Below are 16,042 nucleotides of genomic sequence, written 5' to 3' on the forward strand. Positions count from 1 at the left end.
GCTAGTTTCTGTGTTCATCCCCATGAATTAAATGTTTTATTGGTGTGTTTTATTTGATTTTTGAATGCGTTACTTAGCTGAACGTGGACTAGTCTAGATGTTGCAATGTGCTTAAATGACACTTCATTATGAATATATAACTGATCGACTTGAATGTCTTGTTGCTTGATTTTAGTGTTCTGTTTTTTTGTGATTGACTTTGTACCTTCAAAAAAATATATATTTTTTACAATTATTCTTTAAAGAATTTCCTTAAAATAAACAAGAATTTTTAATAAAACATGATATGAGCTTAATGGGAACAGGGGTGTGCTTAAAGGGTACAAACATGTACCCATTAAGCACAGCCAGACTTTTTTAATTTAATGATGTATATCTTAATTGAAATGCTTTTGTCATTTAAAATTAAATATTTTTATGAGAGAGATTAAGATTTTATTTTAACAACTTTTTGTACTGAAACCAATATCTTGTGCCCTAAAAATGTCTCACTGTAGATTTTGATGAGCTTAATAGGTACGTTTACCCTAAATATAAATGAATTCCAACAGAGATCAATTGACATCTGACAGGAAATAATAAAATTCTGGAGATGCATAGAATGTCAAAGCACCAAATACGATTTGGAACTAAAAACACTTCTTTCTGTAACTCAAAATGTACTTTGATTTCCTCGATTTTTATTCTCTACATGTACAATGGAGAAAAAAAAAAAGAAAAATAGTGAACCCGATCTCCTCATTAAAAGGACCAGATTAATCTGACACACACATGATGCTCAGAGGAACAAAGACCTCCTGAGACACTCCAAGAAATAGAGGCATACCTTTCATTCATGATGTCAAATGAATTTGCATGCATTTTCAATCTTTCCACATCTAAAATATCTTCCAAATAAAGCATATGAACAGAAAATGCTGTATGCAGATTTAAGTCAAGGCAGTGTAAAACACACTTTACCTTTTCAAATGCTGCTCTAACTCCCAGAACAATAGCTTCATGGCCATTTCGTCTCGGCCGTGAACTCGGAGGACTGTTTCTCTCATTGATGTGTCAATCAGCGGTCCTTCAAACACAGAACTTGCTCCGCTATTCCTCACATGGCTCAAACACACACACACGAGCACATGCACAAAGAGGCATGGCCACCGTTTGGCTCCCTTTCTCTTCTCCAGCAGTAGTAAAGGCTAAACAATCACAAGGCCTGGTAAACGCTCAGTGGTCCTTTCCCCCATACTGCCTTTGTGCATCTTACAGGGAGATTCGTGAACGATTGAGTGAAAACAAGAGTAGGGCAAGCTGTGATGTCACGTCATTGATGGGTCACGTGACTGTTACATAAACCAGCAGCGGAGATTAAAATATTCAATGATGGCTTCTCGCACGCACCCGTGCTCTCGGGGAGCCTGCCGTCCTCACAACCCTCAATGGCTATCCTGTCCCGATGTTTTTTTCCCCTCTTTTCTTTTCCCGGCACAGAAGCGTGCATTTCTCCCCTGTGGAGAGAAGAGACGGGCCCCTGCACTTGAGCCGGGACTTATCTTGTCACTTCTCATCAGTATCGTAGCCTGATTCAGGCTTACAGCGTGTGCGGCGGGTGAAACCCCCACACAAGTCTCTGCAGCTTAGGCTGTTCGCAGTAAAAAAAAAAAAAATTATTCCGGATCCCAACAATGGCAGGGGTTTTACCTGTTCATATAACACTCAGTGAGAGCTCTGAATGGCACTGAGGCTCCTGTGCTTACGTGTCTTTCTGTGGGCTACAAACAGCTGATCAGAATGAATACTTGACTTGACTGACTGAAGCTCAGACATTAAAATCAAGCTTTCATAATATTTCAGATTCTAAAACTTTTCTACTTGACGTTTAATTCTGTTACTTGCCATTTTGGTGCCATTTTTTCTCCTAGCAAATTTACTAATTACTAGCAATTTCTGAGTGAAAATAGTGTCCACACCTTCTTTTTTTTTTCAGTGCACTTGTCTCCGTTTCTAGTGTTATGAGTGCACTCCATATGACCTTCAAGTAGGCGTGTTTTAAATATGGTTCATTTCAAGTCCACAGTGCAGCTTGCATTATGATAATACATTATGCACATGATGCAGTATGGGTTTCGCCTTTTAACATTTTTGCAAACATTCTTAGCCATTACCAGATACCGTATGAACATGACAGTGCTTTCCAAAAATTTTAATTTTTAAAGAAAAAAGGCAAAAAATATGAAATAATAAATAACCATTTTAATATTATAATATAATAATTAATAATAAACTAAATATCTTTAACTCTTTCCCCGCCAGCATTTAAAAAAAAAAGTTGCTAGCCACCGCCAGCGATTTTGATGATTTTCACTAAAATGTGATGGCCTCCAGTATATTTTGCTGTATGAATATTTGAATAAGCAACACACCAAAATAAAGATCAGAGCCTCTACTTTTAAACAAAAAAAAATCTGTTTTATTCTAGCTTAAAGCATTCTTTTTTTTATTAACACTTGAATATAGGCAGGTTTCAGAAAAATGCATAATTGAGCAAAAAGGTGAGAATCACATTTTTATCAAAAACTACATCTAGATAATATTCAGTACGATTATCAAAGCATAAATCCAGTAAATCGCTTCCATCAACACCTCCAAAGCTTGCACAGACATATACCACTTCCTGGATCAACATTTTACTCAGTAACATTATGCCGTTTTCATTTATATGCTGTCTATTGCTGATGATCGCATTATTTTTTCATATGCATCCGTTTACATAAGAGATCGCTAGTTTTTCCATCCCGTTAGCGTGTGTTTTTGTTCGGGAGGTTTTGTACTCATTCAGAAGATGCGTAATAGCGCCCCCGATTGTATAACAGTGAAAACACAAAAAGCCGTAAAAACTCGTCTTTGGCGGGGAAGTGTTTTCTTCTAAAAGACGAGATAACTCGTCAAGAACAAGAATTAGTTCTATAGAACAAACATTAACATGTAATTTTATTAAACTGATATTCAGGCCAGTCTACCATGGTTAACGTGTTTACAAAGCCTTACAGGAAATCATACATCTCGTGCGTTTAAATTCATTGTAAATAAATTGTGTATGTGTATTAAGTTTGCGCTGTAAGTGACATGAGTGACCATTTATCGGCAGCAAGTTTCGTAATCATGACAGCCCTTGTCTGAGAACTGGCCAGCCTCAATATTTACATGTAAAATAGGCAAACATGATTTGATTAAGTGCTTGGAGAGATTCGCAGAGAGTTGGGCTGAAATGGAGACTGTGCAGATGAGGACGGCTGCTTGCAGAAGCCCTGCCGTCAGCAGCTCCCGAGACTCACGAGTCACAAAATGTACAGAAAGGTTACGCGTTTCAAATAGTGCATTTAGACAGGCACTAGGCAACCGGCCACCCTCAGTGTCTGTAACTTATCTGAGAGTCAGAGTGCAGATGCCATTCTCCACAGTCTTCAACCTGAACCTAGTTTATGATTTTGCCAGATTTACAACACAATGCCTGGATTTGTCCACCAACTTAACACATCAGGACTCTGAATGTGTACCCTGCATACTGCTATACAAGTTGGCATTATAAATTGACAAAAAAACAATCATTATTATGTAAGAACATTGAACCTGTTTGCAGGTTTGCATCTCATGAACCTGTGAGATCACATTGTGGGATTTCGACACGAACAAATGAAGGCCACTTTGCCACTCTGCGTGACAGAAAGTGCCATTTTGCCAATTGGGCTGACAGCAGCAGGTTGCACAACAGAGCTTCATCCTGTATTCTCCAGCTCCAACTCTGACAGTGCAGCACACACAGAATAGACTGGACAACCTCAGCAAGTTTCACTCCATGAGCAAGAAAAGGAGCATGTGTGCATTTACTGCGCAATATGACTTAATACAGCAGCGCTTTTCTAAGAAGAGTCGGCTGTGCATTTAAAAATTCCACCATTCACTCCTAATGAAATGATTTTTAGCAGCGATTATAGGCGTAATGTGCCTTTTAAAATGGAAAATGCAACAAGTTGCTTCGGTTAGTCCCACAGGTTTGTGAGCAGCGGTTTTATTTTCCGTTGAGTGGCACGTTCCTCCAGCGTTTAGGGATGTGTGAACAATCGACAACCTCCTCATGCAATTACAATTATGTAACTGTGCTAGTAGTTTGCACACAGAATAAACCGGTATAAGTAATGTGGAGTGAAATCTGGAATTATCAGGATTAGCCCAAAAGCAAAACAGGCACAGAAAAGACCCGGGATGATTCATTGAAGTCATTTCCACTACAGAAAGCACGAAGGCCTGCGGCTAGAATAGTAGAAGCCTTCTTCCCTTGCCACGCACCAAATCTGCACCGGTCCGCCCTCTCCTTTTGTCTGGAAGCACTGTAGCCTTTATATAAAGTGACAGACGAGGCACTGTCGAGACGTTAGACTCTGGGAATTCACGCAGTCGTTTTATTTTGCATTGTGCGACACTTATAGCACTTTTGCACGCAATATATTGTAGCATTAATGGATTCGCCGCTGTATAAGAGCACTTTTCTCAAGAGAACACTTCAGAAGTAGTACACTGAAGACTGTCGGAGACAAACAGCCATTGATGGTGCAGTTAAGCTCCAGTTCGTTGGGGCTGATCGAGTGGAGACAATAGCTGGGATGTAGGCGAATTGAGGGGGATTTGAGAGGGGGGTTGTTTACATTGTACATGATGTTCTTGATGCAGACGGCCAGTCAAGCACGAGCATTACTTCCACTCGAGCTCCTAATGCGATTTGTGGGCTTTTTGGTATGTTTGCAGACACTGTCAAGATGTGGCAATATTATGTCGGACTGATACCATAAATGAAAACTTGGTATGTCAAAGTTGGCCTGTTCTTGTCACTACACTTTCACAGTTTCCCACTCCAACTTCCCTCTCCAAAAAAAACAAAAAACTTTTTATTGATAATTAAATTAGTTTTATTTAATTTTAAATACATTTATTTCATTTTATTGAGGATTTTTTTTTTAGATAATTAATACAAAATAATATTGTGGGTTTATTATTAAAACACGATAGAATTGAATTAGTTCCTAGAGACAAAAAAAAAAAAAACTTGTGCTGTACCATAAAAATATAAATACAACAAACAAACTTGAAATATGTTTTGAGGCATCTTACAGTTTTTTGCGTCCAAGCAAAACAGCTTATCAAAGCACCCAGCAGCCTTCCATCTTTTCATGGAGTGTTAAAGCTTCTGTGAATGTTTTTCTTTGCTTTAAACCACTTTTACAAATGAGACTTCTTACAGCATGCAGAGAAAGCATTGAGGCTGCTGCCTGATCTAGTTTAAACTGCAGTATGATCACTGGGATAATCGGAGAAGGTTCTCGCATCATCTCAATCCATCCCACTGTTATGTAGAAGCGGTATCTCCTCACGACTGCACTCGGGAACACAACGTTCCTACTGCAACTCTACAGTATATGTAGTGTGTGAACAGCACAGGACCAAAATCACACGGTTCTCAGGTGAAGCAGGGTTCATGTTCACAGACTGAGCAGCAATTACCCTGATGTAACAAAAGAGATAACAAGCCTGCCCTCAGCTCATGATTATTTTGGTTAAAAACATGAATCATTCTAGATTCATGTGCAACTGCGTACCAAACCAACAGCAAACAAGTTGTTTTTTCAATTATCTCCAATAGTGTTAGGCTGATTAATATAAATTTTGCCATTTAATTTTTTATTCTTGGCAAAGCTGAATTTTCAGCAACATTACTCCAGTCTTCAGTGTCACATGATCCTTTAGAAATCATTCTAATATGCCGATTTGCTGCTCAAGAAACGTTAATGTTGAAATCATTGGTGTTGCTTAACATTTTTGTGGAAACGGTGATATTCTATTTTTCCAGATATCTTTGATGAATAGAAAGTTAAGATGAACAGCATTTATTTGAAATACAAATCTATGTGACATTTGAATGTCTTTACGGTCTTTTATGATCAGTTTAATGCATCCTTGCTAATAAAGGATTAAAAAAAATTCTATGTTTTACTGACTCCAAACATGGTTGTGTGTGTACTTTTATTTATATTTATTTGTTAGGTTAGTAAAAAAACATCAGCAGGTTAAGCAAAAAATGTGATAGAAGCCCAATCAGGCCAACAGAAAGAATTGTTACTGTACCAACATATATTAAGCATTTTAGGTACTAATATGTATCTGTAGGACACTAATATGCACCTTTTTACGGAAAAAAGGAACAAAGGTGTACCTTTTGTAAGGTTCCAGCCCTAGTGACAGATTTTGTACCTTTTTCTCTGAGTGTACAGACTTTATTATCAGCAACCCTGCTCTTTAGATATTGGTACCTGTGTCAGCCATAAAAAAGTCCAAAGTTTTGACCATGAATCCCAAATATTTCCATGTTAGACACCTAGGGAAATGCCTTATGTAAATGCACAGTGCACACACAACACTGGGGCCAATTATTTGCCCAATAATTTAGCTTGTCTCTGTTGGCGCTTTTTCTTTCTAAACTACACTGCCTGTTTTTCCAGATTCACTGAGCTGACTCCCCCGCCTGCTCCCTCTCTCCATCTGTCATGTCAGCTTGTGACGAGTGCTCCTCTCTTTCTGCTCTGCCCTAATTTTGAGAAGAATATATACGCTCAGCGCCAACCGGCAGAATCCAGTTTGCTTATGGAAAAGAGCCCACGATGTGAGCCACGCAGTTGTCCGGGCAATGAGGTGGGACAAATTCCAAGCCCTCCCTCCACGAAAACATCAGAAGCATCTCTGCAGTCGTGTGCTGGCCTGCGTGAGCAATCACACCTGCAGCAGCGCTGGAGCCGCTCTAAACGCTTGGCAAAAACAGAAGCGTGACTCACTGTATGGCGACACTGACTACAGTCACAGAGACACATGAAGCAACTGCCTCGAGGCATGAAGCACTACTTTTCATCACGGTGGCATTTCTAAATGATAGGTGGCAGTCATAATAATACAGTTGAAGTAAATGGTTTGAATTTACTTTGCTGACTTTGGCAGGATTAAAAGTGCATCCTGGTTGCAACATATTAAGCTGTGATGTTCATGAAGTCGTGGCAACCAACAGACATAAGCGGTTCTCAGGTGAAGCAGGGTTCATGTTCACAGACTGAGCAGCAATTACCCTGATGTAACAAAAGAGATAAGCCTGCCCTCAGCTCATGATTATTTTGGTTAAAAACATGAATCATTCTAGATTCATGTGCAACTGCGTACCAAACCAACAGCAAACAAGTTGTTTTTTCAATTATCTCCAATAGTGTTAGGCTGATTAATATAATTTTGCCATTTAATTTTTTATTCTTGGCAAAGCTGAATTTTCAGCAACATTACTCCAGTCTTCAGTGTCACATGATCCTTTAGAAATCATTCTAATATGCCGATTTGCTGCTCAAGAAACGTTAATGTTGAAATCATTGGTGTTGCTTAACATTTTTGTGGAAACGGTGATATTCTATTTTTCCAGATATCTTTGATGAATAGAAAGTTAAGATGAACAGCATTTATTTGAAATACAAATCTATGTGACATTTGAATGTCTTTACGGTCTTTTATGATCAGTTTAATGCATCCTTGCTAATAAAGGATTAAAAAAAATTCTATGTTTTACTGACTCCAAACATGGTTGTGTGTGTACTTTTATTTATATTTATTTGTTAGGTTAGTAAAAAAACATCAGCAGGTTAAGCAAAAAATGTGATAGAAGCCCAATCAGGCCAACAGAAAGAATTGTTACTGTACCAACATATATTAAGCATTTTAGGTACTAATATGTATCTGTAGGACACTAATATGCACCTTTTTACGGAAAAAAGGAACAAAGGTGTACCTTTTGTAAGGTTCCAGCCCTAGTGACAGATTTTGTACCTTTTTCTCTGAGTGTACAGACTTTATTATCAGCAACCCTGCTCTTTAGATATTGGTACCTGTGTCAGCCATAAAAAAGTCCAAAGTTTTGACCATGAATCCCAAATATTTCCATGTTAGACACCTAGGGAAATGCCTTATGTAAATGCACAGTGCACACACAACACTGGGGCCAATTATTTGCCCAATAATTTAGCTTGTCTCTGTTGGCGCTTTTTCTTTCTAAACTACACTGCCTGTTTTTCCAGATTCACTGAGCTGACTCCCCCGCCTGCTCCCTCTCTCCATCTGTCATGTCAGCTTGTGACGAGTGCTCCTCTCTTTCTGCTCTGCCCTAATTTTGAGAAGAATATATACGCTCAGCGCCAACCGGCAGAATCCAGTTTGCTTATGGAAAAGAGCCCACGATGTGAGCCACGCAGTTGTCCGGGCAATGAGGTGGGACAAATTCCAAGCCCTCCCTCCACGAAAACATCAGAAGCATCTCTGCAGTCGTGTGCTGGCCTGCGTGAGCAATCACACCTGCAGCAGCGCTGGAGCCGCTCTAAACGCTTGGCAAAAACAGAAGCGTGACTCACTGTATGGCGACACTGACTACAGTCACAGAGACACATGAAGCAACTGCCTCGAGGCATGAAGCACTACTTTTCATCACGGTGGCATTTCTAAATGATAGGTGGCAGTCATAATAATACAGTTGAAGTAAATGGTTTGAATTTACTTTGCTGACTTTGGCAGGATTAAAAGTGCATCCTGGTTGCAACATATTAAGCTGTGATGTTCATGAAGTCGTGGCAACCAACAGACATAAGACAAGCGATCATATGCAAATGCGGAATTTTTGAATGTTGAATTTTGAACTTTTGCGGTTTTAATTTAATCAGAACTATGACCACAAAGTGAGAATGACCAATTCTCATTTCTCCATCGAAACATTATACAAATACTATTTCTGAAAAATAAGCGATCATTAATTATTTATAGACAGATATTATTTTTTTTTAATTACTGCATTTTTACCTTGATTATTAGCCTTATTTAAAAACCTACTGTTTTGTCTTTTGTTTTGTGTCGATATAAAGTAGTCAACATTTGAAGTGGATCAAAACATTTAATCAAAGTTGTCCTAAAACCAAAACAATACCCGTTCTTGTCTTAGGACAGCTTTGATTAACTTTTTTGATCCACTTCATATGTTGACTACTGTATTTATATGTGTGGATAAATTCATACATTTTTATCATTGTGAGTAATCTTACATTAGTAAAAAAAAAAAAAAAAAAAAGGGATTTCATTTAAATACAAAAACACATCATTTAAATGTACAAATTATATATCTTACATTTTATATCCTTTTTTAATAAAAAAAACAATTTCGGATAATTATTACTTATTTAAAGGTACCTGATTAAATTAGGGATGCACCGATACTGATACTGGTATCGGCCCCGATACTGCACTCCTGTGCTCGTAAAAATGCCTCGATACCAAAAGCCGATACCAAACAGCGTGTGAAAAGCTGTGTCCAGAAAAAGAAACACTGAAAACAGAACAACAGAGAGTAGAATGGAGTTATTAGAGATTAAGGATGTCTATGAAGTACATGCAAGTAATTAATATAAGAGTATCGAGTGAATATCTCACAGACATCACTGGAAAGTTTGTAGTTTGTTGGGATATGTCAAAAGCAAGCAAGTAAAACAATGCACAAGTTACTAAAGTTATTTGACGGTAAGGAGTAAATATATAATTTTTTTTTTTTGGTGAAAATTTAATATAAAAAAAAAAAAATAAAAAAAAAAAAAAAAAAAAAAAAAAAAGGGATTTCATTTAAATATACAAACACATCATTTAAATGTACAAATTATATATCTTACATTTTATATCCTTTTTTAATAAAAAAAACAATTTCGGATAATTATTACTTATTTAAAGGTACCTGATTAAATTAGGGATGCACCGATACTGATACTGGTATCGGCCCCGATACTGCACTCCTGTGCTCGTAAAAATGCCTCGATACCAAAAGCCGATACCAAACAGCGTGTGAAAAGCTGTGTCCAGAAAAAGAAACACTGAAAACAGAACAACAGAGAGTAGAATGGAGTTATTAGAGATTAAGGATGTCTATGAAGTACATGCAAGTAATTAATATAAGAGTATCGAGTGAATATCTCACAGACATCACTGGAAAGTTTGTAGTTTGTTGGGATATGTCAAAAGCAAGCAAGTAAAACAATGCACAAGTTACTAAAGTTATTTGACGGTAAGGAGAGAGCGAGAGAGTCCGAGAGCGCGCACTTGTTGCATGATCTTGATTGCTGTTCGCTCCATTAGACCATGCATTTGGATTAAAACTAAATCGTAAATATAAAACAAACAAAAATTATAGGGGAATTCACTATAACCAGCATTTATTTTAAACGTCAAGCATACACAACTTTATTTAAAGCAGAAGTGAAACTAGCAGACTCTCATTCTGCACCAATACAAACATGTGCGTGCTGCATATGTTTAGCTTGCTTTAAGGCCACAAGTATACTTTGGTTTTTACTCTTACGCGAGGGTCCGTGTACACAGAGCGTGACGCAAATTACTTCACCAAAATAGCACTCGTATAATGTATAATGAGTGGTTCCCTGCATTATTTTAGGAAACGCTTTGTGATTACATTATTGAGCTGCTGCAATGGACTAACATGATTCATATTATTATTATTACTATTATTTTGTTTCTGTACCCAATATTTACAAATAAATTACAAATGTTGTTTAAATACAGGTATCGGTAACGGCGAGTTCCAAAAATGAAAGTATCGGTCTCGTTCTGAAAAAAGTGGTATCTGTGCATCCCTTGATTAAATTCCAAATAAAAATAGAAAATAATCAAATAAGACGCAACCCGAAAGTATTGCATAGCTGTTACACAGTATCGCACCGCCCAGGCCTAGTGCTGGGTTTAAGAAGTTGCAAGTTTAAGAAGATGCAAGTTTAAGAAGAGCTTGTGTCATTATGTCATCCGCTCTTCTGCTCAACAACTTCTATTTTCTTTATACCCATCACATCAATTAAAATTAGGCTAAAGTGCAAAAAACAAAAAGATCTGCATCTTGAGAAAGCAAAATGATGAAATGGCTATGCTGAATTTTCTCCGCTATGCAAAATCATACACGGACAAATATCCTGCATGTAATTTAGTTATCAAAAATCTGCAGTGGAATGCAGTGCGTGTGTGTAGGAGCGGAGGCCCTGTGTTCCTCTGTCTCTGTGGAGACTACAGGAATCTCTCCTCCCACCCCATCGACCAGCATACATCCCTCTCCCGTATCCCTTTTTCTCCATTCAGGCGGAAGAGAACGTGAGGGAGCCTCGAGCCTCGCCTGTCCTCATTGTGCGTTACATAACCACCGTTACATTTGGAGAGGGGACCCCCCGTTCGCACTAATCACTGTGCGGGAACACGGCTCCTCTCCCTCTGCCAGTCCTCCCCTTTGTTTAGACAGGAAGGGGGCACGGGCGCAGAGCAAAAGAACCCACCGCCTCCTTCCGCAGGGCTGGCAGCACAACACGTGTGCTGTGTGCGGTGGAGCACAGTGCTGTCAGTGGAGAGGGAAAACACGATCAAAGACAGAAGTGACTGCTGCATTTATGCACTGACCTAAATATCAGTCAGTACGGTCTGATCATGATTATATGCGATGACCTCGTTTGTTAACCACGTTTGCGATTTAAATTAGATTTGGATTTCAAGTGTATAAATGGCTTATTGTGCACAAAAAAACATTTTGAGGAACACCATCAATACTAGAGCCCAACCAATATATCGTTTAGCCGATATTAATCGGCCGATATGAGCCTGTCACAGATATATCTGTATCGATGAATATGCAGCAGATATGAATTTTTTTTTTACAAAACATAACGCAGATAAAATGCTTGAAATGGTGTAATTACTTAATTTGTCTTACTTAGTTTGTCTTAATTACACGCTCCATTGTTTGCTACTGGCGACCTGGATGAAACGCTATGGAAAACCATTGAAACTTTGAACGGCCATATCTCCGTAAAGGCGTGGCGAATCCACACCAAATTCGGGGGATCCCTTTAGCTCGAGGAACCCTCTCGAACGTGAATTCGAGTGTTCGTCTTGAGGCCCTCTTTCGAATGAGACCACCCCCGCGTTGATAGCCCCCGGGGTTCGGGAGTTACGGGTGGTTAAATTCATGGTCCGGCGCCGACCGATCTAGCGATTCCGGGGGGCTACCGACATGCAGAGGGTGGCGTTTGAGAGGGCTCCTCGAGCTGAAGGGATCCCCCGAATTTGGTGGAGATCCGCCGGCGCGTTCGCGAGATAGTGACACCAGCCAACACTTTCACTTCAGTAAGGAGATCTCGTTCAGGCAGCAGCATTCAAGCGTCGTCTTATTCGACCGTAAGTGCCCTGCGAAGTGGACTTCCACCATGATTCCAGTTCCAAGGGAACGTACATGTTACATTCAAAGGGCATTAAAGTGTGCGAGACGTGAATTTATATTTATTTACAGAGGTATATTATGTCACACTTCTCTAGTAAGTTTCGTCTGTGTGTGAAGACAGTAGCGCAAATCTGTGAATTAATTTTGAAATTAATTTCAAGGGAATAAAGTTGAAAGCAATTTAATTGAATTAAAGTTGAATAAACTTCAACTTTACTGTTCAGTGCACTGATGTCAGACTCATTTTGGATAATAAAGTTTGTTAAATTGTTAAATGCCCTGCCTCCATCATTACATATCTTTGTCACATCATTATAAGTGTTTGATCACCACATTTGAGTGATCATTGCAAAAAATGTGTTTTATGTATATATATTCTGTTTATGTATATACTGTATTCTATATATAGTACCACTCAAATGTTTGGACACACGAATGGGAAAGTGTCCAAACTTTTGACTGGTACTGTACTATAATATACACAAAGAATATCGGAATATAAGAAATTTTTTTTTTACTCCCTAATATCAGTATCAGCCCCAAAAAACCCATATTGGTCGGGCTCTAATCAATACCTCTTGCTATCAATACTTATCCTGACCAGATCTTTAACATGTCTTTAAGCTGAAGATAAACCTAAACGGATAGTTCACCCTAAAAATTTAAATTCTGTCATCAATTACTCACCCTTATATCATTCCAAACCCAATATGACTTTAATTCATTAAATGAAAGCAAGCACGTCTGAGTTTCCTTTTACCATATTCGATGAGCTCTATATGTATGTGCTTTACTCAATCTATATGTGAACAACAGCCTAAATCACCAGAGAAGATACTCCACACCTGGTGAGTCGCAAACTTCTAGCAGCCATTGCATGCAAAGGATATGAAACAAAGCACTAAACGTGAACACCATTTGCATAATAGTAAAGGCGTGGCGAATCCACACCAAATTCGGGGGATCCCTTTAGCTCGAGGAACCCTCTCGAACGTGAATTCGAGTGTTCGTCTTGAGGCCCTCTTTCGAATGAGACCACCCCCGCGTTGATAGCCCCCGTATCAGCCCCAAAAAACCCATATTGGTCGGGCTCTAATCAATACCTCTTGCTATCAATACTTATCCTGACCAGATCTTTAACATGTCTTTAAGCTGAAGATAAACCTAAACGGATAGTTCACCCTAAAAATTAAAATTCTGTCATCAATTACTCACCCTTATATCATTCCAAACCCAATATGACTTTAATTCATTAAATGAAAGCAAGCACGTCTGAGTTTCCTTTTACCATATTCGATGAGCTCTATATGTATGTGCTTTACTCAATCTATATGTGAACAACAGCCTAAATCACCAGAGAAGATACTCCACACCTGGTGAGTCGCAAACTTCTAGCAGCCATTGCATGCAAAGGATATGCAACAAAGCACTAAACGTGAACACCATTTGCATAATATCGCTGTGTCCCAAACGTTTCTGCACTCTGAAATGGGGGAGCGACTAGGTATAAAAAGTGTTGTAATTTCTACATGTTGAATCCAAAATGCATAAAAAAATATGCTTTAATAAAACGAGAGACTGTGAATTTTAACCACTCATGAAGTGTAATATAAGAATTTTTTTTTTTACTCCCTAATATCAGTATCAGCCCCAAAAAACCCATATTGGTCGGGCTCTAATCAATACCTCTTGCTATCAATACTTATCCTGACCAGATCTTTAACATGTCTTTAAGCTGAAGATAAACCTAAACGGATAGTTCACCCTAAAAATTAAAATTCTGTCATCAATTACTCACCCTTATATCATTCCAAACCCAATATGACTTTAATTCATTAAATGAAAGCAAGCACGTCTGAGTTTCCTTTTACCATATTCGATGAGCTCTATATGTATGTGCTTTACTCAATCTATATGTGAACAACAGCCTAAATCACCAGAGAAGATACTCCACACCTGGTGAGTCGCAAACTTCTAGCAGCCATTGCATGCAAAGGATATGCAACAAAGCACTAAACGTGAACACCATTTGCATAATATCGCTGTGTCCCAAACGTTTCTGCACTCTGAAATGGGGGAGCGACTAGGTATAAAAAGTGTTGTAATTTCTACATGTTGAATCCAAAATGCATTAAAAAAATATGCTTTAATAAAACGAGAGACTGTGAATTTTAACCACTCATGAAGTGTTTGATTACAAATCTAAAACTTAAGAGCGCAGAGCAAAGTAAATCAAGAAAAACAAGTCTTTGTCCCAAAAATTAATGGTACAGTATAATACCGTAAAAACAATATTTTTTTTAAATATACAAATTTAAAATACCTGTTTAATGTAAAACACAAAGCTGAATTTTCAGCATCATTACTCCAGTCTTCAGTGTCACGGGATCCTTCAGAAATCATTCTAATATGCTGATTTGATGCACAAGATACATTCCTTAGTATTATTAATGTTGAAAACAGTCATTTTCAGGATTATTTGGTAAAAAGAAAGTTCAAAAGAACAGCATTAGTTTGAAATAGAAATCTTTGTAACATTATAAATGTCTTTACTGTAGCGTTTCATCAATTTAATGTATCCTTTCTGAACAAAAGTATTCACTTCTTTAAAAATACATAAATATTACCGACTAAACAAAGCACTAAACGTGAACATCATTTGCATAATATCGCTGTCCCAAACGTTTCTGCACTCTGAAATGGGGGAGCGACTAGGTATAAAAAGTGTTGTAATTTCTACATGTTGAATCCAAAATGCATTAAAAAAATATGCTTTAATAAAACGAGAGACTGTGAATTTTAACCACTCATGAAGTGTTTGATTACAAATCTAAAACTTAAGAGCGCAGAGCAAAGTAAATCAAGAAAAACAAGTCTTTGTCCCAAAAATTAATGGTACAGTATAATACCGTAAAAACAATATTTTTTTTAAATATACAAATTTAAAATACCCGTTTAATGTAAAACACAAAGCTGAATTTTCAGCATCATTACTCCAGTCTTCAGTGTCACGGGATCCTTCAGAAATCATTCTAATATGCTGATTCACTGCTCAAGATACATTCCTTAGTATTATTAATGTTGAAAACAGTCGTTTTCAGGATTATTTGGTAAAAAGAAAGTTCAAAAGAACAGCATTAGTTTGAAATAGAAATCTTTGTAACATTATAAATGTCTTTACTGTAGCGTTTCATCAATTTAATGTATCCTTTCTGAACAAAAGTATTCACTTCTTTAAAAATACATAAATATTACCGACTCCAAACTTTTGTACGGTAATATATACCATGATGATTCATACAAATGACACTGAGAATTTCAACGTTTTTCCAGCAGCGTAGCCTTGAGTCCAAGACTAGCACTTTTTAAGACTGTCAGTTCTTTGACAGTTTTTCAGGAATCACACGAGTTTGTTGATCTGTCATTCTTGGTATTTATGATGGAGTGAGCATGTCTGGTCTTTGAAAGATTCCCGTTTCATCACTCTGCGCTCCTATGATGACAAGCGAAGCTCAGTCGAGCGACTCGGTAATGCTTAACATTACTACTGGGAATTCAGTTGACCTCTGACGCTAACAGTGCCAAGCAAACTGTGTTTGTTAATGAAGGCGACCTATGACCGGAACACAATGAACCATAATGCCGTTTCAGAGGAATGTTTTAAAGCAATTG

General features: G+C 37.9%; 1 protein-coding gene across 2 annotated transcripts in view; it reads right to left on the reverse strand.

The window, feature by feature from the left end:
- Positions 1-16,042, reverse strand: part of tsc22d1 (TSC22 domain family, member 1) — a 64,862-nt gene that overhangs the window by 12,731 nt on the left and 36,089 nt on the right. The window contains exon 1 of one of the 2 annotated variants that reach the window (XM_016233792.1): positions 961-1,568. The exons of the other annotated variant lie outside the window; for it this stretch is intronic. Within the exon in view, the coding sequence (XP_016089278.1) occupies positions 961-1,046 (86 nt within the window). The 5' untranslated portion in view covers positions 1,047-1,568. Of the gene's footprint in view, positions 1-960; positions 1,569-16,042 lie in introns of those variants that run through there. 2 annotated transcript variants of the gene reach the window in all.

This window comes from Sinocyclocheilus grahami, unplaced genomic scaffold, assembly GCF_001515645.1.
Source record: "Sinocyclocheilus grahami isolate Dianchi unplaced genomic scaffold, SAMN03320097.WGS_v1.1 scaffold439.1, whole genome shotgun sequence".
NCBI classification, from domain to species: domain Eukaryota; kingdom Metazoa; phylum Chordata; class Actinopteri; order Cypriniformes; family Cyprinidae; genus Sinocyclocheilus; species Sinocyclocheilus grahami.